This window comes from Lepidochelys kempii, chromosome 6, assembly GCF_965140265.1.
Source record: "Lepidochelys kempii isolate rLepKem1 chromosome 6, rLepKem1.hap2, whole genome shotgun sequence".
Classification (NCBI taxonomy): domain Eukaryota; kingdom Metazoa; phylum Chordata; order Testudines; family Cheloniidae; genus Lepidochelys; species Lepidochelys kempii.
This window is the reverse complement of record NC_133261.1, coordinates 71,622,948-71,649,818: the sequence shown is the minus strand read 5'-3', so window position 1 is coordinate 71,649,818 and position 26,871 is coordinate 71,622,948. Positions and strand designations below refer to the sequence as shown.

Below are 26,871 nucleotides of genomic sequence, written 5' to 3'. Positions count from 1 at the left end.
ATTTAAATAGTGACAGCATTCTCTACTACTGTTGACATTTGGTAAATGAAGATGAAGTTTAATGTAATTTTTACCTTGGTTCCTTTCCCTTTCCCCTTGGTGTGGGCAAGGACCAGCCACTCTTGCCTAGAGCTTGAGCCCAGAAAGAGAACCAGTGCTATTTCCTGGGAATGTGAGTGGTTAACTAATAGGAGGCAGTGCTTAGACTTAGATGGATATTTCTGTAATTACTGTAGCATTAGATGAGACATCTTCACTGCAAAAATATGCTGTTTTAAAAAACGTTTTTTCCTCTTTCATTTTTCAGCTATCTGTGATACAGAGCCAGAGCAGCCTATTAGGAACTGCCCATTGTGGATAAAAGTAGAAGGAGAGATAGATCCAGAACCAATTTACATCCCAACACCATCTGTCATTGAACCAGTGAAACCTTTGGTGCTGCCTACCCCAGAGCTCTTGCCTTCCAGTAAGAACAAATCTTCCAATGGAGTCAAACCAGGGAGAGTGTATACTCCCAAACCCAACCCAGTGGTAAGCAAGGAAAGGAAGATGCTCTATTTTCAAAGGAAGAGGGCAAAACCTCCTTGTGTGTTAAAAAAACAAACCAGCCTTCACTAAAAATCTGTACAAATCAGTATCTGAAGTAGGTTGATATGAGATTTAAGTCCGTAATTGGATACTTTTGTAAATAGAATTTTGGTGAGGTGGGGTTGATTTTTTTTCTTCTTCCCAATTTTAAAATCCGTTTGTCTTTTATAAACACATTATTGCATGAGTACAAGTATGGACAAAAGGGGTTGTGAATTTCTAGCAATAATGCATGCTATTTTGCAAAATATAGAACATTCCATTTCCTTAAATACTTGAGCTATTCAATGTAGCTTATATAATTAATGAATGATGTGCAAGACAAATGAGGAAATATATTTTAAAACTAATGGATTTTTTGTTTTAGACCGTGAAGACATTTTGATTTCCAGTGTCAAAGCATTGAAAAGTCTGCTTTGTGTTTTAGCCCATGAAAATGTGAAAAGTAAAACCTTCCACAGGGATACTGATAGAGAAGTATGTAGAGATGTGACCAGAATTCAGCAGGTTTCCTCAAAGCAGAATCTCTCTCTTTATCATCTGCCAGGTTAAGCAGAATAGTTGTCTTTGCACCTAGATTTTTTACTTAAAATAAAACCTAATTCAGAAGTAAAACCTAGATGGAGGTCTGGTACTAGGAAGGAAACTGCCCCTTTGAAAGCAGGAGCACTCCTTGCTATTTTTTCTGTTTATTGAAGCACTGCTGGAGGTAAGGGACACTAGAATGTGGAGCTGTTTCACAGCTTGGATATGTATCTCAAATGAAGTGGTTCTGTTTGAGTTGCAGATTCGGGATGAGGACAAGGATCCTGTTTACTTGTACTTTGAGAGGATGATGACTTGTGCCCGGGTCCGAGCGTATGAATGCAAAAGGGAGGAAAAAAAGCAGCAGAAGGACCCATACATCTGTAATTCAAATAATTGTACCAGAAAGGTGAGATGTCACCTTTTGACCACAAACTCCTCTATTGACTATTTCATGCGTTAAGATGTTGGACAATATTTTCATAAGCACCCAAGTCATTTTTGAAGATGGGACTTAAGCTCCTAAATCATTTAAATGTTTTTGAAAAATTTATCCACAGATTCAGTGTGAAATTTGTCTTATCTGGAATCCTCCTGCAGCCAGATGTAGGATTATGTGTAGTGCTTTAAATGTCCATTCATTCATAGAGCCATCCTGAGGTTGGAACTGTATTTTTGGAAATGCTAGCGTATATGTTTCTTTACTCTGTTAAGCTCTGGACATTAGAGTGGTGAACTAGTCTATTTTAAAACATGTTTTAATGTTGAAGAAAATGTCATGTCATGTTTAAAATAAAATTTTTCTCTTTCTTCACCTTCCCCGCCCCAACTTATTCTTTCTCCTTCTCCCAGGAGCATGATCCTGAGCACCAGACCTTTAAAAAAGAACTTTGTGAGATGGAGAAAGACACTGATAAATCAGGAGGTAAGATTTGAGTTTTGAGCTTAACTTAACTGCCTGCTACCTGTAAGTTTCTGGTAAAAATATTGTAGATATTGATGAAACCAAGGGCAGCCATGCAGGGAGAGTCCAAGAAGGTGATATGCCTAGAACTTTCATAAGGCAATCTGAGACCCATTTAACCGGGTATGGTACCTTTAAATGGTATACCAAAGTACTCTATTTGTAATTTTCAACACTTCAGGTCTTGTGTTATTACAGTTATTAATAAAATTCTTATGTTCTTGATTCAGTCACCTGATTTGTCAGGAAGTGTATATGAGTACAGTGGGAAGCAAAACAGGTTAAATGTCTAGACCAAGTGCTGCTCTAAAATTTAAAATGACAGTTATTACGATGGCTTGGTTAGTGGTACAAGGCTTTGTTGCACAGTAGACTTGTGTTCGCAAGTGGCCATAAGATGCTTGGGGTTTTTTATTAATACACACTCGTTCCAGAAGGCTCAGATACCCACGTTACACTGTCAGGCTTGTGGAGTCCTTCGTAGAATATTCCAGCTAGAGTTATATGGGGCAAGGGAGTGCCTTCACCATTATGCTTGGCACTGTTTTGCAGCAACCTCCATTAGTTTGAATTGAAAGGTTAAGATAAACTGACTTTTCTCAGTGCATAATATAAAACTGAATTTGAAACTTCCAGTCCGTAAAGAAGTAGATTAAATAAGTGTCTGGAATAATATCTTGCATTTATACGTTATCTTTCAACTCAGAGTGTCCCATAGGGTGCTACGAGCTTTAAAAATGTTATACAGACTAAAGAGAACACATCATCCACCACTGAATAAGCTGCCTTTGAGGTGAAATGTGGCAACTATTTACAGTGCATAGCAACACTCTACAGTTAAGGATGGGAAGTGGAAAAAATACATCCATTTGAAAATGCCGGTGAATTTAGGTAGGCAGAAATTAATTACCAGATTTAAACTTGGCCAGGACATAGGGCTCGACATCCTTACTATTTTCAAAAAGTGCCATTGAATCGCTAATGACAACAAAAGGTCAAGCCTCTGTCTTTTGTAGGAGACCTAAAATAGCACTGTGCTTGCTCCCTAATGCCATTATGGGACATTGGTTCTTTTCTGACTCCCAGGGAAAGTGCCGCCTACTGAATCACCAACACCACTCTCTGCTGCATGTTAGTGTTCCTTGGAGTTCTTGCCTCTCTGTGCTGAACTGACCCAGCCTTGTTTAGCTTGTGAGATGTGATGGGATTGCAATACAAGGTGGTATGGCTGCATGGAATGAACCATAAGGAGGATGGAATTGTTAGTTCTCCATTGAGATTTTATCGGTTTTTGTATCACTGAAGTGGGGAGTGGTACTCTGAGCTATTATTTGACTTCTGTTTCCCTGCTGCTAATACAAGGGTGGAGGTGGGGAGAATAAAACTATATTGAATGTCCAGGTATTAAAATTCCATAGTATTGCAGAAACCTATTTCAATTCTTTCTCAGAGGAAAGCTGGTGGTCTTCCCGTAGTGAGGGGGAATCCTCCTCCACCTCCTATGTTCGTCACACTACTCCAGGTGGGCCAACCAAACTTATCGAGATTATCTCTGACTGCAACTGGGAGGAGGATCGCAATAAGATCTTAAGCATCCTATCACAACACATCAACAGTAACATGCCACAGTCCCTCAAAGTGGGTAGCTTCATTATTGAGTTGGCTTCAGAGCACAAGTCCCGGGATGAGAAGAATCCTCCCGTCTATTCCTCCAGAGTGAAAATCTCAATGCCTTCCTGCCAGGACAAGGGTGAGAAGCCTGAGATGCCTGTCTTGGAGACTCCTGCTAGTGCAGTGTCATCATGCAAAATATCAGAAAACATAAAGTTCTTGCGGGCAGATACCTTGGACAAACTACAGGAGAAGTTGCAGGGGGGAAAAGGCTTGCCTTTTTATACAGGGCTTTCTCCTGCAGGAAAGCTGGTCGCCTACAAACGCAAAGCTAATTTGAGCCCCTCAGGCTTGATTCAGGTGGGTCCTTCTGCCTTTACTGTGGAGATTAGATTCCATTTCCTCCAGTGTTCCTGAACTCCTTCATGGTACAAGAATTTACTGACTGCCTGGCCCTTTGTCTGTCAAATAGACTTTCATGCTATCTGGGAGATGTTGCGGTTAAGTCTGCAGTCAGTTACACAGGCTTGTCGCTTTCAGGAGTCAGTCAGTCCTAACATTCTGTATGCAGATTAGAAGTCTGAAGCCTAGTCATTTAGATTGTCCTGTTACTTGTTTTGTGGGTTGGGTAGCCAAGGTGCAAAAACTTTATCAGGGTCTTTCTGATACTGTATTTGGAAAACTTACAACAGATGCAGTTGGCTCTGTCTTTAATCAATGAGTGCCCAGGGCCACAGAAGAAATATACTTAGAGAGAGATGCACGCTGGGGAAGATATTTAAAAGGAGACTGAACAAACTTAATTGCTTTGTGCAATAACTTATCATCCTTATCTGTCTGCTTATCCCTTTCAGACAAGGTTTTTTATCTTGAAGTGATGTCATAGTCCTGAATCTGAAATCAGTTGGTTTCTTGGAAATTATTGGTATCACACATTCAGTATTATGAATTAACTGTAGGATCAAGTAGGAGGGGATAAACTGTGAAGTCAGGTGAAGCCTCTTGTTAAATATAGATATCTTTGATAGAGAAAGTAGTGAGAACATGTTGGGGAAAAGCATATGAATGAAAAAAGAGCAAACTGTGTTTGCATGAAGTTATACAAATACAGTGCCAGCATAAGGAGAAGCCGAACAAATATATACATATTTAACTTGACTGAATAATTCATCAGCAAAAACAGTCTTAGACCAAGATTTTCAAGAGTGACTAGTGATCTAGGGTACCTCCATTTTTGGGACACCTTAAGTAGACCTGATTTTCAGAAGGTGAATGTTCATCTCTCTGAAAATCAGTCCCCTTTAATGTGTCTCAAGTTGGGCATCAAAAATAACCAGTCTGTTTTTTAAAATATTGACTTTAGTCAGTAGAGCCTCTTCTAGATTTATTTTGAAAGCTTAGAGGGTGCTGTTGACATGATGAAAATTAAAATAGTTTAATATAGCCAGAAAATAAACAATAAAGCTCTACAGCTTAGAGTTTCACAGTGCAGTGACCACAGGTGTGTAGTCCATTCTTCTTGAAGATGTTCTACTCCATCTGTCTCCCAAACAACCACTCTTGTAGACCTTCCTTTTAACTCCTGTGCAACGGGAGGGAGAAGCTGAGCTGGAGCTAACCCCTTATTCAAATGGGACCAAGTGGCGTCCTGCATCCTATCAGAATAACAAATAATAGCAAGAGTAATAATGAAAAATATTGCCAAAGTAAATTCTTTTGCAGTCTCGTTTCAAAGACTTGTCCCAATGTGCATGGCACTCTAAGTATTCTTTCTTCTGCGTCTCCGGACAGCCACCAAAGGCAATTAGTTTAGTTAAAGAGTGATACATTCAAAGCTTCATCCTCACCAAGTATGAATATCCATCTTTAGTCAAGACTGAGACATAAGCCGAAGTGCAAAAAAGATATGTGCCAGCTTCATTCTACTTCATTTCAGTATCTTTAGACTCTATGGTTCTTTGAATATCTTTCCTCCTAGAGTCTGAATGGCATCTAAAATCTATGGGTTATGTAGAGATGTAAAATAATTTCTTGGAGTTATCCTGAGCAGAAAGCAGATTAATAATGCCCATTCTGAATTGCAATGTTACTCTGAAAAGCACTTCTGGAAATCCCATGGAATGAAACACCTTGTCCAAAGGTGGTAAGTTAGCAAGTTTTTTTTTTTTTCCTTCACAGAATTTCCCTTTTCCACTTCTTTCAGGTTAATGGTAAAAGTTATCCTCAGGCCAAACTCCTTTTGGGACTGATGGGGGCATTACATCCAGCCAATCGGCTAGCTGCTTATATCACAGGCAGGCTGCGACCCACAGTACTTGATCTCTCAACCCTCAGTACTGTGATCTCCAAGGTAGCATCCAATGCTAAGGCAGCTGCTTCCGGGACACCATCAGTCCAGGTGCCCACCACATCAACTCCCCAAACTACATCCTCCATCAGCACTACTTCAGCCCCCACTGTGACGACTCTGAAAGCTCATGTCCCAGCACAGAGACAGATAGGTAGGTTGGAACTTAATTACTGTATTTTAAATTGCCTGAAGCATAAAATAGAGAATGAGTGTACAGCATTGCTGTTGATTTCTGTCCAAGAGCACACACTGCCTTTGGCTCTTACAGTTGCCTACCTAAACTGCCTCTGCAATAAATAACTTCTTTACCTAAAACACTAAATTTTGTCTTAGGTTAGAATTATGTTTGCAAAGGTTGAAAATGTGCTGTGGTAGTATTGATTAAATAAAAAGTCAGGACAAAGGAGGTTGAGTGGAAAAGCACAAATTAAGTGTTTAAAGTTGGCTTTTTGTTCTGACTGGATGTTTCTGATTTGAACCTTCTTATCTTTGTCATCGGCCTTTATTGGTGAGACTTTCTTAAACCCCAGGGTTAAAAGAATTAGGATGAGTCTAGTCTGTTGTTCTTCACTTGTATTTTTATTTTTCTAATGGTGGTATTTCACTTGAACTTCAGGTGTCATGTCAGTGTAAGGTATGAAAACAGCAAAGACACATGAAGAGATGTAATGAAAAGCAAGATGGTCAAATCTGGATTAAGAGAACAACATGTGAGCAGCCATATCACACTGGTCTCTAATTTCATTAGGTTTCACAAGCTAAGCAGGGTTGGTCCTAGTCAGTTCTTGGATGGGAGACCTTCCAAAGTGTAAATGAAAGGTTCTTCTAGTAGTGTCCCTACGGATGCTCCACTATGTGTGTGCTTGCCTCCTTGCACTGCTGATGGGAGAATTTCGGTAGTAGTGTCTGTTAGGCCCGCACATGTGCAGTCTTTCCTCACGTCCCACTACGAGGCTAGCCAGCGTGTGTGGGCTAACCTGCCCTCAGTTCCTTCTCAATTGCCCCTGGCTAGAGATGGAGCCATTAGCAGTCTGTTTGTGACCATTAGCTTCTTTAACATTTCTATAGTTAGCCTCCCCAGTCTTAGCTGTAGTTTTTTTTCTCTTTCTGAACAAAAAAGACTGTATTTTCCCCCTTTTTTTGTTGGGGACCCTTCCCCCAACAGGGTGTGCCCGGTTCACTGGGCTTCAGGAAGTGCCTCTCCTGCAAAGAAGCTGTCCCTGTAGCAGACAAGCACTCCCTGGTGCATACACTGCCTCAGGGAAGGCCACATCCCACAGAAGTGTGGTGTCCACCAGCAACTCAGACCCATGTCTTGAATGGTCAGGAAGCTGAGACAAAAGATCATCTTCATGGAGGCAGCCCTTAAACTCCCTCCCCACTCCCCCAGACCTGCAGCACGAGTCACCTGGCAGATGTGAGTCTTCCCCACAGCCCTCAACATCCAAGGACTGTGGGTCGAAGAAATCAGTTGCAAACCCCTCTTGTAATTCATCGAAAAAGAGACTGGGAAGTGAGCCCCAAGAGGGATGTTAGGTATTATCAATATTGTCTGCACTAAGATAATCCCAGCCTGGTACCCACAGCTCACGAAGATCTGGAATGGCAGGTACCATTAACATGCTTAAGGCACTGGCACAGGGTCAACAGTATCGACAAACAATGGTAGGAGCCAGCACTCCAGTAAGAAGATGCTGCCAGTACATGCTGTACCATTGGTGCTGTCATCAATGCCCCATCCAGCACCAGCGTGGTTGGTACAGGCAAGATCTCAGATGCCCTCAGTACCACCAGTGGCACCAGGTTGGTCAGAATCACTGGAATTCCCGCACTCGAGAGACCTCCAGTATCTGATGTACCAGAGGCTCCTTTTCTTGGCACTGGGATCTTGGCACCAGTTCTTCTCTGCTACCCTGCCACCCACTTCCACTCTCTACTGTGGACTCAGACAGCGAGCCAGAGAAGGCCATTTCCCCTTGTTCCTCTTGTGCTCCCTATGGTGCCCACTATCAAGAGGTCTCCTGAGCACACCTCAGATGGCCCCACCACCACCACCTTGGTACACTAACCATAGGCACTACCACTGGGCTCTATTCCATCTCCCCAGTGGCGGTACTGGGATCCTTGGGTTGCATATCATCCCCACACTTCTCAGGTTTCCAGCTTTACCCGTGAACCCCCGAGATATTCCCCCTCGGCCATGGCATCCAGAACTTCGAAACCTCTGGAGGAGATTGTGGAGGAACAGGAGGGCGGCACTGAGGAAGAGGTGACTCCGAAGACCAACATATCTTCCTCCCCACCCAGATGAAGCCATCGTGCCTCCACCACTGTCCTTAGCTGATGACTTCCGGCTTTTCCAGGACTTGGCAGAAAAAATTACAGATACTTTGCAGATACCCTTGGAAGTCAAGGACACCCATTACAAACTAGTTGACACAGTACACTCATCCTCTAAAATAGCCCACCCCATTAATGAGGCTCTCCTGGACCCCGCAAGAAACTTATGGCAGACCCAGCATTGGTGATGCCTACTTGTACGTGGGCTGATAAAAAAAAAATATTATGTCCTGGTTAGGGAGACGGAATTCCTCTTCTCCCACCAACTCCATCATCGTGGATGCTGTAAATTCTTGGGGCCGTCAACACCAAATGAGGTCCATTCCCTACGACAAGGATTGGAAACGCTTGGACTTCTTTGCCAGTAAAGCCTATTCCTTGGCCACCCTATAGTTCCAAATCGCTTATTATCAAGCTATCTTTGTCAACTATTCGAAACGTAGCAACTTTATTGATCAGCTTCCCGAGTCACAGCATGACCAATTGGATGCTATCATCCAGAAGGGACAACTAGTAGCCAAAACAGTGCTACAGTCTGCCCTTGATGCAGCTGATACAGTGGCCTGGTCCATCTCCACAGCAGTGGTTATGCAACATGCGTCATGGTCACACCTTTTGGACTTCCCTAAAGAGGTGAAGTTGACTGTTGAAGACCTTCCCTTTGAAGGCACCAAGCGCTTTGTGGTGAAGATGGACATCTCTCTTCATATCCTTAAAGATTCTACGGCCACTCTCTGATTTGTTAGGGATCTACATGCCTGGACAAAAGAGAGAATTCAGTCCACAGCCCCAGCGCAAACCACGCAACTCCCAGTACACAAGTCAGTGCTATTACAGACGCAGAAGAAGAAATCTAGGTTCCCCAGGCGTAAACCATCTGGCCCGCAGCCTTCCACGTCACAGCCATTCACCTCCAAACACCAATTTTGATGTGTTGGTCAAGGCATCAACGGGCCACTCCCACCCACCCCTCACCCCCAAACAGCTGACCAACATTTCCTACCCATTTGGCTCGTCTTGCAATGTTCTGCAGCACCTGGGAACGTATAACATTGGATCAATGGGTCCTGGAAATTGTTCGCAATGGGTATTCCATCTACTTTATCTCCCTCCCTATTCTGCAGCACCCTACCCTGTGGACCTTTTCAGGGACCCTTCTCATGAGAGTTAACTACAACAAGATAGATTTGTCTCCTCCAGTTAGGAGACATAGAACCAGTACCTCGGCATCTACGAGGCAAAGGTTTTTACTCTCGCTATTTTCTAATACCCAAGAGGAAGGGACGTTGGAGACCCATACTAGACCTCAGAGCACTCAACAAGTTTATCAAAGCTCAAAAATTCAAGATGGTCACTCAAGCTATGATTATTCCAGCCTTGGAACAGGGAGACTAGTTTTTGGCCCTCGACCTTCAGGACACCTACTTCCATATCACAGTCCTTCCGTCCCACAGACTGTTCCTCAGATTTACCCTGGGACAAAACCACTAACAGTACAGAGTACTCCTCATTTGGGCTATTATCAGCTAAAGAGTATTTTCCGAGGTCCTCTCAGTAGTGGCCATGCACCTGTGCTCCCAAGGGATCATGATTTGCCCTTACCTAGACAATTGTCTCCTCAGAGCACAGTCCTTCCAAGAGGCTCACCATGTCACCCAATCCACAATGGACTTGTTCACGGAACTGGGCCTACAGATCAATGGCCAGAAGTCAACCTCACTCCAGTGCAACGCCTGGAATTCATAGGCACCGACCTCAACTTGTTACAGGCCAGAGCCCTCCTGCCTCAACACAGATTCCTCTTTTTGGCCACACTTAGAGAGACCATTCAAAACAACCCACAAATTTCAGCAAGACACTGCCTACAACTTTTGGGGCATATGGCAGTGGGCACAGTGGTAATACCACATGCCAGGCTTCATATGTGATGTCTCCAGATGTGGTTTGACTCGATTTACAGACCAAATGGAGACCAACTAGACAAACCCCTGTCACTACCCACCAGGATCAAAAACTCCTTGGACTGTTACTTACCTGCAAAAATGTTTGCCAAGAGATCCCCTTTTCACAAACCTCACCCCATCCCCTGTCATTGTTTCTCACCACCAGTGCATCCCTCATAGGATGAGGCGCGCATCTAAACGACCTCACAATACAAGACAAGTGGTCATCCATGAAAATATCCCTTCACATCAACCTCCTTGAGCTCAGGGTGGTTAGGAATGCCTGCGCCCATTTCCTCCCGCTGATTAAGGTATTGCACACAAGAGTCCTAATAGACAACATAGCGTTCATGTACTACATAAACCGACGGGGAAGCTAGAGCACCCTCCCTGTGGGCAGAAGCAGTAAGAGTATGGAATTGGTGTATCTCCCACAATGTTACATTATCAGAGGCTTACCTTCAAGGTGCACACAACTCGATGGCGGACAGTCTCAGTTGCATGTTCCCACACAACCGCAAATGGGAGATAAACCCAGCAGTACTCCACAACCTATTCAGGCGGTGGGGAACACCAACCACAGACCTGTTTGCCATTCACCTGAACAAGAAAATGTGCACGTTACAGCTTTAGAGTAGGGATAGGGCAACACTACCTGAGCAATGCTCTTCTTCCCTGGGACAGGGAACTTCTCTATGCCTTTCCTCTGTTTCCCCTGCTGTCAAAAGTCCTATTAAAAATAAAAAGAGAAGGAGCACATGTCCTACTGATCACTCCCACTTGGCCAAGATCGACTTGGTGCCCTTACCTGTCACAACTCGTGACTGCCCACTGATCTCTCTCCATGCCACTCCTAACCTCCTCTCGCAGAACGAAGGACGCACTCTACATCCCAACCTGGGATTCTTCGCCTCAGGGCGTGGCTCCTTCATGGTTCCAGTGCATAGAGAGCTCCTGCTCGAAGGAGGTACAAGAGGCATTGCTACACAGTAGAAAGTCCTTGACATGCCGTACTTACCTGCAAAAATGGTCCAGGTTCCGGATTTGGTATACTTCCCAAAAAATCTCCCCAACATCTGCAGCTCTTCCAAAGATCCGAGACTATGTACTGACTCCAAAAAATATCGGGACTATCTCTCAGTTCTCTTCGGGTCCACCTAGTGGCTATAGCAGCCTTCCACTGACAAGTAGAGGGATACTCAGTGCTATCACACCCAACCACTAACCGATTGCTCTGGGGTATAGCAAACCTTTTCTCATAACCCTGACATCCCAACCCTACATGGGACCTAACCCTGGTGTTGAAAGGCCTAACTAGACCTCCTTTGGAACCCGTAGCCACCTGTTCACTTACATACCTCTCAATGAAAATGGCCTTCCTGATAGCAATCCTCTCGGCTAGGAGAAGAGGGGAAATAGTGGCTCTGATGGCACATTTCCCCCTATACAGTATTCTTTTGGAACAAGGTTAAGCTCAGGCCAAATATAAAATTCATCCCTAAGGTAACCTTCCAGCACCACATGAACCAGTTGATTCACCTTCCAATTTTTTACCCCAAGCCTCACTGTGACAACAGGAAGGCTATATTGCATACACTAAATGTCAGGAGAGCCCTAGCATTTTACCAGGCTAGGACAATTATCTGGTTTGCAACATGACTTCTCCGGGTAGTATCCACGCACACTCCATGAGGTCAATCTCCTCATCCGTTGCCTTCTTCAAGAATGTCCCTATCTCAGAAATTTGTAAAGTGGTGAGATGAGCGTCAGTCCATGCCTTCACAGAGCACTGTGATTGCTGGAGACTCCACCTCCGACGCCATCTTCGGCTCCACAGTACTGCCATTTTTTAACTGACCCAACTCCAAAGCCACAGCCCTCCATTAGGGATATTGCTCAGGAGTCACCTACAGTGGAGCGCCTGTAGGGACATTACTGGAAAAAGAAGTTACTCACCTTGTGCAGTAATGATGGTTTTTCGAGATGTGTCCCCCTGTGGGTGCTCCACAACCCACCCTCCTCTCCTCTACTTCATAGTTCTTGTCTATGACTTTGCGGTAGAGAAGGAACTGAGGAGGGTTAGCCTGCCTGTGCTGGTTAGCCTCATGGCAGGGCACAAGGATAGGCGATGCATGTGTGGGCCAAATGGACACTGCTACTGAAGTTTTCCGATCAGCAGCACAGGGACGCAAGCACACCTTCAGTGGAGCACCCATAGCAACACACATCTCGAAGAACGGTCATTACTGCACAATGTGAGTAACTACTTCGTCTGAAAGACATGTGTGGCACTCTTTTATCTGAGTCAGTACTGAAATGGAACTTCAGCATGGCGTGATGGGATACTGTGCTATAGGAAGTGCTGTCTTGGGTAAGATGTGAAATCCAGGGGCCCAACAACTTGGTCATTAACAATTCCAAGAAGCTCTGGGCAACAGAAGGGGGTGTTAATTTGTGTTTTGGCAAAATTCTGATTTGTGGTTAATTGTGTTCTTCCTACCTAAATACCCCCTGCAGTGTAAACTGGATGTGCTGTTTTCTCCTTTCTGTAGTAAACTTTTGCATTGTATTTCTATGCAATTTTGAAGAGGTGGCTGCATTTCAGTGGTGGGTGAAGTAATTTTTGCATATCTAATGTATAAAAACTGTTTTGGAATCCTTCTGGACTGAAGATGCTACATACATGAAAGAGGATGATATTTTTTATTAAGAGTTAGGCTTGCCTTGTGGTAATCCTCTGTGCTGTCACACTAGATAACCAGATTCTATTCCCCAGCTGATAAGGGTCTGGGGTGCTATGGAGACAGCATTCTGAACCCTGGAGAGCAAGGGATGGAGGGGAGGGAGCTTCTCAGTAGTGACTCCCTCTGCTTGCTTGAACATTGTGTCAAAGGGGAGTCCCATCCACTCCTCAGCTGGAAGGGTGATGATTTCAACGTGAAGGGCATGGCAAACCCTACCCCAACTTAAAAATAAGTGGCTGGCGTAACAAGTGGATGCAGTGTTAAGGGGATGGAGACCAAGAAGCAGTGAAAGGAGGAAGACCTCACAGAGAAGCTTTTATGGGAAGAGTTTAAGAATTAGAGAATCCCTTATGAGCCAATTATTTCCTGTTCCTTTTTTCATGTACTGAAATTGTAATTCTCTATTTGTAGTGTCACAATAAAGATCGTAATGTCATAGAGCCTGATTCTTTTGCATGGCTAGGAAGAAATGCAGCAGAAAGTTGTAAATCTTGAATAAAACATAATTTTTTAATAATGTAAAGCCTGTTCATGACTATAATAAAGTGAATGGCCATGTATATGAACTGAAACATTTCAAAACAAGGTGCTCTTTAACAACATTGGGGCCTTAATTTTTGCTAAATTGACTACTGCAGCACCTCATGCAGGGCAAAGAGGGAACCTGTTGAGATTTTGACCTGCAAGTTTTTATTTGCAGCTGCTCGACCCTCACCTGGTGGTGTGTTCACACAGTTTGTGATGAGTAAAGTTGGAGCTCTGCAGCAGAAGATTCCTGGAGTTAGCACACCCCAACCCCTGACAGGGCCACAGAAGTTCAATGTCAGGCCTACACCAGTAATGGTCGTCACTCCAGTGGTTCCCTCAAGGTCATCTCCAGTTTACTGCACTGTCTCTTCTCCCATCACTGCAGCTACCACCACCTCTCCAGTTACTTTAGAAAGTGTTACCACTGCGGCATCATCTATTGTGACCACTACCGGCCATACAAGAGCGAATGAATCTACCCACTCTCCTCCTGGCATTGCCATTACTGGTGCTCCTGGAACACCTGAAACCAGCGCCTGTACTACTGTCTCACCGACTACCCCTGCAGCCGCTGTGAACATAGCAAAAGCAACTGGAATGACTACACCAGTAGCTACTATATCATTCCCTAAATCTGTAGTAACTACGCCAACCATTAATCATCCTGTTCTTACCACCACCTCATCCCCAGTTGTGGTGACAACAACTGCAGTCACATCCATGGTGACCACTCCAACCTCGTCTGTTGGTTCTGTTCCTATTATACTTTCTGGAATTAATACAAGTCCTTCACTGAATCCAAGACCAGGTAAGGTTCAGGCACTACTGGCTAATTTGTTGCTGGAAACACTGGTTGCATCAGAATTGGAGTAAGTCTGCAACTGTACAGTTCCATCAGAGAGAAAATAGTGGGATGAGGCTGCTCAGTGGAATGGGGTATGGAGCCTTCACCTCTAAAGTTTCTGCTTTGAATTCAGGTCAGGCTGTTAGTAAACAGAAACTGTAGCCATGTGATTGTTCACTGTGTAATATGAAATGAGTTGATGGTTTCAGACTATTTCCTAGCTGATAAATGTCTTATCACAAAACCATCACTACCACAAAGGCTAAGAACTAGGCACGAAAGCAGATAATTACCCTCTCAGTCCATGAATCTTTCACATGGTTGAGGAAATTATTAACAGAGTAGAGTGGAGAAGATTGTACTGCCCTGGTCCATGCTATATGTGTTTTGTGGATAAATGGAGGATGTTGAAACTACCTCTTATAAAATAGTTTTTAAAGGGATATTGTTAGTTGAAAAATGACACTTCTATCTGAAAACATCTTACCTACTTTTGTGACAAGTAAAGCCAAATAATTTATGTGATTATTTCTGTCAAGGAGTATTGTGAATCATATTATGAATTCTATTTTTGTACTAACTTTTCAGAAGATGGTTCTTCTCAGACTACAACTGCAAGCCCCCAAGGGCTGTCTTCTGGAACAGAGAAGCGTGTAGGACCTCGATTACTGCTGATTCCAGTGCATCAAGGTTCTCCTGCTTTACGACCCCTCCATAATATGCAGCTTGCTCAGGGGCATAGGATGATCCTGCAGCCTCTCAGGAGCCCTGGTGGGGTAAACCTATTTAGACATCCCAACGGACAGATCATCCAACTTGTTCCACTGCATCAGCTCCGAGCTGCTGGCACCCAATCCAACATTCAGCCAGTAATGTTCCGCAATCCAGGTACAAAGTCTTTGCCATTCTTTCCTGAATCTTCAGCGTATTGTTTGCGGTAAATCTTGTAGCAGATGAGCTTTCCTTCATCACGTGCCCCTTTTTCCACTGAAAGTCAAAGTAATTGCATAGAACTAGTACAGGGCACTAGGATTATTTGTGTTTTGAGATTTCACCACCACACTGCCAAGAAAAAAATACCCATAATGTGTCTTGCTTGTGTAGGTTGGGAGAGTGAAGTCTAATCATTCAGATATGATGTGATGTTGGATGAAATATCACTTGTCTTCAACTGAAAAAATGTTGTCAGTACTTCCTTTACACAAAATTTAGGAATTTTGTGCGCTAGGTAAAGACTTTTTTATGTCTAGCAAAGGGTCAATGTATTATCTCAGCACTATTTTAAAGAAATTGGATTGATCACTTCAGTGAGTATAAATCTGACCATTTGCCACTAGCCAAAATTGTTTTGACAAATAATGGCTTTTTAGATTAAATGAAAAATTTTGTGAAAAATTAATTTTCATCAAATTTCAGGACTGTTCATTTTGTTTTGGTGAGGAAAATTACACTATTTTACATTTTAAAGAAGAGAAAGAGGGACAAGTAAAAAAAAAAAAAAGTGAGTGTTCCTTCCCATCACCATCAAAATGAAATGAAATATTTTAAATTTGAATTGTTTTGAAATTTTCTGACAAAATTTGTAAAGGAGAGAGAGTTCATTTATTTTGAATTGTTTTTATGAAAACTTTTTTCTCACTGGATCTAATGACCACCTTTTCAACACATTGATGAAACTTGTGCATTAACTGACAAAATGTGGAAGAGAGTGTCCTTTGTGGAAATCTTATGGTAGCATGCCTCTTATGCAGCACTAGTTGTTATATTGTAATTCTGTGGTTTAGTACTTAATTATATTATAATCCTTGGAAGAAGATCTTTCTGCTTTAATTTATATAACCTCAAATACTAGAATCAGGAGGAGTGATTCTAGGAAATAGTGATTAGTGTTTCATCTCTCTCATAGGTTCTGTTGTAGGAATCCGGTTGCCTGGGCCTTCTAAGCCTCCTGAGACACCTGTATCACCTACGTCCTCCATTTCTGTTCCTTCGGTTTCCCCTGTCAAAAACCCAACAGTACAAACGGTTGGATCCAAGTCTGTACCTACAGCTAATTTGGTCACTCAAGCATCATCCATCCTTCCATCGGTACCCAGTTTTGTGTCACAAGCAGGCACCCTGACTCTGCGGATCTCTCCTCCAGGAGCAAGCAGTGCTGCAGGTCAGACAGGCTCTGAATCTAAAATAACGTGTAGCTCAGGTGGTCAACCAACTAATGCTGCCAGTCTCATACCCCTTCAGTCTGGCAGTTTTGCCTTGCTTCAGCTCCCAGGACAGAAGTCTGTCCCAAACTCTATTCTTCATCATGTTGCATCCCTCCAGATAAAGAAAGATTCCCAGAATGTAAGCCAAAAGGATGAGTCTAGTCCTACTAAGCAGCAAGAGCCTGAGAAGTCTTCACATTCAGAAGATGTAGAAGTCATGGAGTCAGAGGTCACAGTGTCAGATAGCAAACAAGAGGAAAATGAGTTGCCAGCAAATCAGTCAAATAGTACTGATGAGTCTGCAGCTGATGTGATCATATCTGACAGAAACTCCACTGTCTCAGAGATGGCTGAGAAGGATCCGGAGATGCTGGAGGATTACTCAGATGACGTTCCCACCTTCCAGCATGATGTTTCTGCAGATGTGATATCATCAGACCACTCATACATCAGTGAGAAGCCAATCAGTGAGAAAAACAAAGTGATCACTGAAAAGAAAGGGGACTCTGTACATTCTGAAGAAGTATTGGAGGAAGTTTCAGATAACTCAGAGACTATTTCAGAATTAATAGGTCAAGCAGTAGTTGCTCCTGCAAATACTGTATATCCAGAGAGTCCCAGGGAGCAGGAGGAGATTGCAATGTTAAAGAGCCATGTGGAGGAGTACACGAGCACTGTACAAGCAGAGAGTCCAGATACTGAACAGGAGGGAAATGCAGAGCCACAGAAAAAGGGGGAAGAGAAGGGGAATGCTGCACAGTCACAGAGTCCACAGGAAAAGCAAGAGATTTATGCACAGCTGGAAAGCAAAGACAAGCAGCAGGAAGGGACTCAACCACTTCAGAACCAAAAAGAGCTCCAGGACAGCAGTGCTCAGCCAGAGGTCAAAAAGAAGGAATGTGAGGACTCTATAGAGACTGAGAACATAATGGAGGAACGGGAAAATAAATCGGAGATCATTTATACAAAGGAACATGATAATAATTCAGGGGAGATGCCTGTGGAAAGTACAGATGAGTGTAAAAGAAACCTAGATGTCCAGGAAAAACTTAACTCTCCTAACCAAGAACAAGGCACCACTGGTTTTCAGAAAGCAAGTGAAAATGCTAAGGGTAACTCAATTCATGTCAATAGTTCTTGGAACACAATATCTAGTAAGACAACTGATTTAGACAACAAAAGTAACACTGAGAGAGAGAACAAAATTGAGAAATCTGTTAAAGGTTATATCCTGACCCCAGAACAGAGATCACAAGAACCCAAACACCACAAAAAGGGTTATACTCCTACTGTTGATATTACCATTGATGATGTGGAAGAGGAGGAGGAAGATGATGATGAAAAAACTGATGATTCTGCTGATGAGATGCTGGATGGAGCTTCTGATTTCCAGAGTGAAGAGGAAGTGGATGTGGAAAAATTGGTGAGTATCTATCTCTTCTTAAAACTAAAAATCCTCCGATTTTTGAAAGATAACTTAAAAAATCAACAAACTAATCGTGTGTCCAGACACAGTAGGCGCCTAGAAGGCTCACTGGTAGTTAATGCACTGGTCTTCTGTTACTTCAGAAGACCTGGATACGGGTCTCAAGTGAATATATTTTTGGTTTCATTCTAGTTATACAAACTCCAGACACAACTTGGCACTATTAGTGACATTTCTTCTGTTTGAGAAATTCACAAGACTGGAAATAGAGTTGTCTGTTTCACAGATAAGGATTGAAATGAATTGGCAGAGCTCTAGTATGAATATTGCTCATTGGTAGGACCCTACCAAATTCACAGTCCATTTTGATCAATTTCATGGCAAGAGGATTTTAAAATTGGTCAATTTAGCATTTTCATATGTTTACATCTGAAATGTCAGTGTTGTAACTGAGGGGGTCCTGACCCAAAAGGAGGTCATGGGGGGTCACAAAGCTTATGTAGGGGGGGTCATGGGATTGCCACCGTCTTTCTGTGCTGCATTGAGCCGGGCTCTGAAGGCAGCAGCCACGGCACTTCCTGCAGCCAGGGGAGATTCCCAGAGGTGGAGGTGGGTCTGATCTCCCCTGTGCTGCTGGGAGCCTTCAGAGCTGGCAGCAGCCACGGAGCTTCCTGCAGCTGCGGGTAAGTACCCGAAGGTGGGTCTGATCTCCCCCCTCCCCCTCACCTTCCCCCCCCCCGAGAGTGGCCTTGCAGAGGAAGAGGAAGTCCTGTCCCTCCCTAGCCCAGCAGACTAGCAGCTGGAGCCTGGTGAATGGTGGGCACCCGCAGCCCTGCTCCCACTCTCCAATAGCTAGATTTCAGTGGTGTCCCTAGGGGAGGTCTTACTCCTCCTCTTCATCACCGGGACATATGTTCTCACCATCTTAGCAGATATACTCTCCTCTATTATCTGTGATCAATGTCTTTTAGAGGTCTGCCAGCCCTCCCTACACAATCTGACCACCATTCTTACAGCAACAGCATTGGACTAGTCAATATCATGTTAGCCAGCTAGCTTGCTAAGGCATGTCACTGTGGCCATATGTTGGGCTTACTGGGTCTGTAATCTCATGCTGCTAGGAGCAGATCTCCCATTTAAGAAAGAGATCACTTTCCCCATCAGCTTCTCTGGTCAGATCACCTATGCTAGACAGGGAGGACCACCAGGAAGAACCAGACATGGTGGCTGAGCCACACCAGCATTCTACTTCACCACCAAAGGAACTCTCATTGTTGGCTGATGAAGCTGTGTCCTTGGCACCAATACTGGCACCGGGTGACTACTAGTCATCCTGGAAGCTCCTTATGAGAACAGCAGAAACTCTAATAATATCTGAGAAATGTCATAAGTTGATCAATATTTTGATAATTGTTGGTCTGTCTGGAATCACTTTTCCCATAAATCAGGGACTGCTTGGACTCAGTTAAAGCCTCCTGGCAGACATCAGCCACTATACCACCTATGGTAAAATGAGTAGAAAAATGGTACCCTTGAACTAGCTTTGAGTTCTTTGCTCAACCCAAGACTGGGCTCCTTGGTTGTGTTGGTAGTACAGGAAAAATCTAAATTGAACAAGAGTAACTCTAAAGACAGGAAACCCAAAAGACTCAACCTATTTGGAAGGAAATCTTATTCCTGTGTTTCCCTACAACTGTGAGAGGCAAATTACCAGGTCCTACTGGCCAAGTATGACTCTTTAACCTGGGACAGGGTGACATCTTTTTAATTGAAGCTCGCACATGACAACAGGGAGGAGCTCAGAGAAATAGTTAAGGGTGGTAAGTTCATGCTCAAGATGATCTTACAGACGGCAGTGGTTGCCTCTGACACTGCAGCCAGATCCATGGCCCACAGCAGTAAACATACACAGAGTATTGTCTCCAAGCATTGGTCATACAGAGGGAGTTGATCAAGGACCTGCACTTCTTAATTGAGGAAGTGAAGTGACAGCACTGTGCTCCTTAAAAGAATCTGAAGCCACCCCATGCTCCCTAAAGTTTTACAAGCCTGGCTTGTACCACAAGCTGTATCATCCTTAATCCCAGTCAAGACAAGAGACATCATCCTACCATTCCAGGCAGCCTGAGTATCACATCAAGCTACAGCAGGGGTCGCCAGCCTTCCTCTTGGACAGCAATACATACAAATCTCTCCCGTGACAAGTCGACAAATTTTACAGGGCTGTCACAAGCCACATAAAATCCAATCCAAAGAGCATGACCTTCGAAAGCTGCTTCACCCTGTTCCACTTGGTTCCGTCTGCCATAACATTGGACAGATGAATGAGATTATCTGGAGATAATCACCCAGGGCTACCCCATCCAGTTCCACTCTTTACCCCAGTGGTTCTCAAACTTTTGTACTGGTGACCCCTTTTGCATAGAAAGCCTCTGAGTGCGATCCCTCCTTATAAATTAAAAACACTTTTTATATATTTAACACCATTATAAATGCTGGAGGCGAAGCGGGGTTTGGGGTGGAGGCTGACAGCTCGTGACCCTCCATGTAAGAACCTTATGACCCACTGAGGGGTCCCGACCCCCAGTTTGAGAACCCCCTGCTTTACCCCCTACCCACTTCCCCTCTCCATCCCCCTTCAGGGACCCTTCTGACAAGATCATCTTGCAAAACTAACTTTATTGCTTCATCTAGTAACCGTAGAAGAGTTGCCATCAGACATCAGGGGAAGGTGCTTCTATTCCCAGTATTTCCATATTCCAAAGAAACAAAAGGGTCTCCATCCTATCTGAAGAAGTTTCAACAAATACACACTCCATCTCAGTTTTAGATTACTAACATTTTGCCCCCATCATTCAATTTCTCTAAGTTTGTGGCTCTTACTTAAAGGAAGCATGCTTTTGTATAGCTATTCATCCAGCCCTGAGGAGGTACCTAAGATTCATGATGGGTCCCACTCATTACCACTACAGGGTTCTATGCTTCGGTCTCTCCCTGGTACTGAAGGTGTTTACAAAATGCCTGACACTAATGGCAGCAGATTTAAGGAGAAAAGGAATCTACGTCTATCTGTACATGGATGACTGGCTAATGAGATGCAGGTCCCCGCAGCAGAGTGCATCCTCTCCCTGTTCTCCCAACAAGGATTTCTAGTGAATTACAAGAAATCGTTTAACATCATTGCAGAAGATAGAGTTCCTAGGACTCCTGATCGGCGAGAGCCTACCTGCCAGAGGACAGGTTCTGGTCCCTTCAGTTGATAGTAGAGGACCTAAACTCAAGCGCAACAACTGTGTGCGCATATCTGGGACTACGCATATGTTGGTATGCACACACTTGATGCTGCTTGCTAGATTTCACCTATGGCTCTATCTTTTCACATCCCACAGGATCCCGGTTACTCAAGGGTTTTCTGTATACTTACCTACCTCTCGGAGATCTGACCCCTACTTGGGATCAGCATCATCCTCTTGAAATTCATGGAGCTTCTGACTGTTCGATACATCACTTTAGATGGTTACGATGATTTTCCTGGTAGCTGTCTCCTCAGCACAGAATATCAGTGAGCTCCAAGACCTTATGGCCAGACCTCCTCATGCATATTTTCATAGGAATAAGGTAGTCCTGAGACCACACCCTGAGTTGGACCTCGTGCATATTTTCATAGGCATAAGGTAGTCCTGAGACCACACCCTGAGTTTGACCTTAAAATGGTCTCACAGTTATGCCTAAATCCAATCAATCAAACTCACCCATGGCATTCTTGAAACAACACTCAGTGCTGAGAGAGAAGAAGCTATCTAGTGTGGACATTTCCAGAGTCTTGCACTGTTATTGTTTGACTGATAAAATAGGAGCTGATGCTCCTCCTTCCCACTAACTGGAGTGGATACTGCCTGTCAGTCATTTAGAGGGAGACACCCACCCAAACATATTGGAGAAAGAAAGAGCAGTTACTTACCCTACAGTAACTAGTTCTTTGAGATGGTGTCCACAATCCACCCATCATCCTTGCTTTTTGGAGTCCTCTGCTAACATGCATCTTAAATTGTGAAGGAACTGAAGGAGGGTCAGATGCCCTGTGCTTTGTGCCATCGCATGGGAGCACAGTGAGGCAGAAGGTACATGTACAGCCCCAGACACTACTATACAAAATACTCCACTCTTGTGCGCATGAGGTACTAATGTCTCTCAGTAGAATCCATACTAATGACAGCATCTCAAAGAAGCACAGTTACAATAGCTGTTCTTTTTGCTGTTGGCATGGATGGGCTGCCAGGAGCAGGGGGATCCACATTATTAGAGTGTGCTTAGTAAAAGGTTTGAAGTGTTTGGGAGAGTTGGGGGGAGTATTAATGCTTCCCTAACTTCCTCATCACCTTTCCTTGCAGTTCTGAGCTTCTCTTCTGGTCCTTGCACTCCCTTTCCCCCCACATATCCTGCCTTTCAAGTTCCTAGGCCTCTTGGGGGGCGGGGATCCCCTGGGGAGGATGGCATTAGGAGTGTCTTCAACAAGCTCTTTTAAGCCCTTGACAAGCCTCACCAAAGGATTGATATGCTTATCCAGATGGAACCCTTCTCTTGTGCAACTCCTAATGCTCACAGGTAATAAACTCTCCTCCTGAAGTCTTTAGGAGGTGTGCATTAATGAGGCCTCCTTTCTGCCGAGGTCAGGAAAAAGGGAGGGAAGGCCTCCCATGCCCAAGCTTCCTTTGCTGCCTAGTTCTCTGGTACAACTATTATTTTTCTTTTAAGGAAAGTTTCATACAAAATGTATTGAAGGGAAGTTAAGGTTGCAGGCATATCCACATGGGTGGTTTGCAGGAATATTACCTTTCAAGAATGTTGTTAAACCTCAGATACTGGAAATCTATGAAATGCAGAGTTAAAGTTGCACTTCATGAATAAGGTACCCAAACTACCTTAACTGTACTCCTATAGCAACATCTTGGAAAAAAATCATATAAACATACTACCTTATCTGTCTGTAATGAAGACCTTTCATTTTTATCAGAGGCCACAAAAACTAGAATCCCAGTTTAATTGCATAGTTTTTGGATCAGGGTGTATTTGATTTAAATTACTAGTCAGGAAAACTCTAATCATGGATTTCTACATAAAAGTGCATTCCAGTTGCTTGTTATAACCGTAATACATATTCTTCACAGCTCAGTGATAGATGTAGGTTTCATTTTTAGAAGGTACACACAATACATTTTTAAGTGATTATTTTGAAAACTTTTCAGATTAGTTTTACAGCTATATCAGAAAATTAATGATTTATTGGTTATTTCATTTACCAAGGGTAATTGAAGCAATTCACCTCCCAAAGACTTCATAAATATCTATCTCCAATTCAACAGGTTAATCATTAATATTTGGAGGATTTTCTTGTCATGCTGTATTAGGAGGAGAACATCACCAGACAGATATCTAAATTGCTTTATTTAACTAAAACAATGTTATGTATTCTGGATTTTTTTCTTCAACAGCAAACATATAATATTTTAACAAAACAAGCATATGAATTTTTGAATTTAAACGTTCAAGTTTTTTAAAAATCAGTTTTGGTTTTGTTAAAATTGTTTTTAACTAAAATAGTTAAATTTAATTTTTTATTTTATTTTTTTTTAATATTTCATCGACCATGTCAGCCAGGTCAACATGAGAAGCTTAAAATATTGGCTTCTGCAGCTAACAGTCATCGTCACCTTCATTTTCCAGTTTGTTCATAATCTGGAAAAGAAAGTACAAGCTTTCCTACTTTTTCAGGTTCCAAACGATTTCTCAATTTGGAATGAATTAGTCCAAAGAGAGAATATATTTCTACACCGACAGAAGAAGCTACTGCTGTTAAAAGTGAGATTATCACTTCAAAAGTCTCTGACAAGTGCTTAAGTGACTTCCACCACTTCACTGGTGTGACTTTCTTTAAAACATCATCATCAAACATATATTTCTTGAATGGTTCACCCTTAGCTCTGAAGTTTATTATACTTGGCATTATGGAGGGATGATTGCTGGATGTCCATGTCCTAGCCAACTCCTCTTCTTCAGCAGTTAAGGTTTGACCCGGTACCGAGTATTGAGAATATTTTTAAGAAAATAAGCTGGAGATAGTGCTTGTCCCATTCTTTTTTTTAACGCTTGTAATTTAACTCTGTCATTGCATATTTCTCTTTTTAAGATCTCTCTCAGTTCCTTCCAAATTTCAACAGCATTAGCACTAAAACAGCAATTTCCCTGCATTGTGTTCAAGGCTACAGAAATAGGCTTCAGGGTACTCAGCATGTGTTCAACATTTCTCTTAAGCCCAGTGTTGAGAACTTTGGGTGTGACAGTGGCATCTATTTTTTTCACAATTTTGTTCACAAACTGTCATCAGATTAGGCCAGTTCTTGATCTAGTGCTCAACACAGTCCACTACTGAGTTCCATCACACGTCTTGTGGGAGAGTTAGCTTGTTTCCTCCCACTTTTTTCAGAGCAGCTGCTGCAAAGTGGTTGTTACGGAAGTATTTTGCAATTTCAACAACATTAGCCTTAATTTCTGGAACACTTAAGTCTTTGGCTAGGAGGTGCATCAAATGAGCACTGCAACCATATGTTATTAGCTTGGGACTCTCTTTTAAATAATTTCTTCTCATCTTGGATACATTTTCAGCATTGTCTGTGACCAAGCTACATACTAGACATTTGAATTTTTTTCACAGTTATAGCTTTTACTGCTACTTCTTGTGAGTATTCTGCTGTGTGTGCATTTCCTGATGTATCAGTTGTTTCTCTAAGGAAGACATTCCCGTCTTCTGTTGTCACACAAGCACATACAACAGGATTATTGTGGACATTGCACCACCCATCAAGACTCAGGTTAACAATTTCACCCTCCAGACCAGGGGTCGGCAACCTGCTGCACATGCCAAAGGTGACATGCGAGCTGATTTTTAGTGGCACTCTGCTGCCAGCCGGGGTTCCGGCCACCAGCCCCACTCAGCCCGCTGCCGGCCTGGATGGACGGAACCCAGGGCTGACATCGGGCTGAACCCGGCCGACAGCCGGGACTCCGGCTGGCAGGGGCTGGCGGACAGAATCCCAGACTGGCAGCGGGCTAAGCGGCTCAGTCCGCTGTCGGTCTGGTTTCCGTCTGCTGCCCTCGCTGCTGGTCTGGGGTTCCGTCCACTGGCCCCTGCCAGCCAGGGTCCCCGCCACCGGCCCCGCTCAGCCTGCTGCCAGTCTGGGGTTCCGGCTGTCGGCCCCTGGCACACGAAGCCTTAAATTACAGTAAATAAATGAAGACTTGGCACACCACTTCTCAAAGGTTGCTGACCCCTGCTCTAGACCTTTTGCACACTGTTCAATTTTTCTTTCATACACTTTATCCAGCAATTTGCATGCGACATCTGCTCTGTTGGGTGGACTGTATCCTGGTCTTAATGACTAAACCATGTTCTCAATCATACGGAAAGGAGAGTTTGTTGCATAAACAAACGGGGCAATTTTTTCATCAATTACCTCTTTTTGTAATCTTCTGGTTCTTATCACAAACTTATCTATGTTTCTGGATGGAGATTTTTTTTCTTTTCTTTTTTGCTACAGGTGATATACTGTGGCTATGTGACAGAAACACTATCACTGGCAGATAACTCTGAAAATATAGAAAATAATGGTGATCTTGAAGGTGGATAGTCTTCAGAATCCTGTATGTTGAGGATGGATTCTCCTAAACAAAATAAGTCAATGTAATTATTTAATTATTATTACTATACTGTTCATTTAGTGTTACTCATTGCTTTCATTGACGCTCAGTACTACTTTAAAGGTGAAATTGTAAAAGGAAGATCTGCCTATTTCCTCTATTTATTTTTTATCACAACTGTATCTAAAATGATAGTACCATAGAGTAACAACTATATTTTTTGCTCAAACATGAGAATTCAAGAATAGTCCAGAGGGAAGATAGGCAGTCCTTAAGAAAGAAGTATGAAATAAAAAAGTTTACCAACCTGAAGATCCTGAATGTTCAGACATGTTCCTTTCATCATCTTCAACGCAGCTTCCTCCTGAGAAGGAACGCTTCTCATGATGTTTTATTCGGGCAACCAAGCCTTGTTTGAGAACTGCAAAACTAAGCATCTCTGATGGTATCTTCTAGACTGAGCACTGAGTCCCATTGGGTAGATAGAAAGATTAACCTAAATAATCTATACAGAAGCCCCTGGAATCCCATAAAATTGGGTCCCTAATCCATGAACTATTGGCACTCATTTTCAACTTTTCTTAAACATTACATGACTATATTGTCTCATACTATAGAATTAGAATTTACAATCCCTATTCCATGATGAGATATCTTTGAGCTATAATGTATCTTAATTAAAACTATATTCAGATAGGTTTTTTTTCCTCAAAAAGCTTTTTATCAAAAAAATCCAATTTAAATTAAAAAAAAAATTGGATTTATTTGATTTTTATCCACCCTGGTTGGACTGCTTTATGGCTAGGGCCCTACCAAATTCACCGGCCCATTTTGGTCAATTTCGTGGTCATAGGATTTTAAAAATTGTAAATTTCATGATTTCAGCTCTTTAAATCTGAAATGTTGTGGTGTTGTAATTGTAGGGATCCTGACCAAAAATGAGTTGGGGGGGTGAGGGGGTTTGCAAGGTTATTGTAGGGGGCTTGTGGTACTGGTACCCATACTTTTGTGCTGATGCTGCTGGCAGTGGCATTGCCTTCAGAGCTGGGCAGCTGGAGAGTGGCAGCTGCTGGCCAGGAGCCCAGCTGTGAAGGCAGAGCCACCACCAG

At 43.1% G+C, this 26,871-nt stretch overlaps 1 protein-coding gene across 16 annotated transcripts in view; it reads left to right on the top strand.

Annotated features, from left to right (window-relative positions):
• MGA (MAX dimerization protein MGA) overlaps positions 1 to 26,871 on the top strand; it is a 95,547-nt gene that overhangs the window by 43,297 nt on the left and 25,379 nt on the right. For 9 of the 16 annotated variants that reach the window (XR_012159449.1, XM_073348691.1, XM_073348686.1 and 6 more), the window contains exons 10-17: positions 308 to 531; positions 1,376 to 1,522; positions 1,966 to 2,038; positions 3,528 to 4,048; positions 5,892 to 6,189; positions 13,766 to 14,401; positions 15,026 to 15,325; positions 16,344 to 18,064. Coding sequence is in view for 14 of the 16 variants with exons in the window: in XM_073348691.1 (XP_073204792.1) it covers positions 308 to 531; positions 1,376 to 1,522; positions 1,966 to 2,038; positions 3,528 to 4,048; positions 5,892 to 6,189; positions 13,766 to 14,401; positions 15,026 to 15,325; positions 16,344 to 18,064 (3,920 nt within the window). In the remaining 2 variants the exon portion in view is untranslated. Of the gene's footprint in view, positions 1 to 307; positions 532 to 1,375; positions 1,523 to 1,965; positions 2,039 to 2,783; positions 2,950 to 3,527; positions 4,049 to 5,891; positions 6,190 to 6,654; positions 7,174 to 13,765; positions 14,402 to 15,025; positions 15,326 to 16,343; positions 18,065 to 25,662; positions 25,806 to 26,871 lie in introns of those variants that run through there. The other 7 variants (XM_073348697.1, XM_073348689.1, XR_012159450.1 and 4 more) reach the window with 6 other exon arrangements.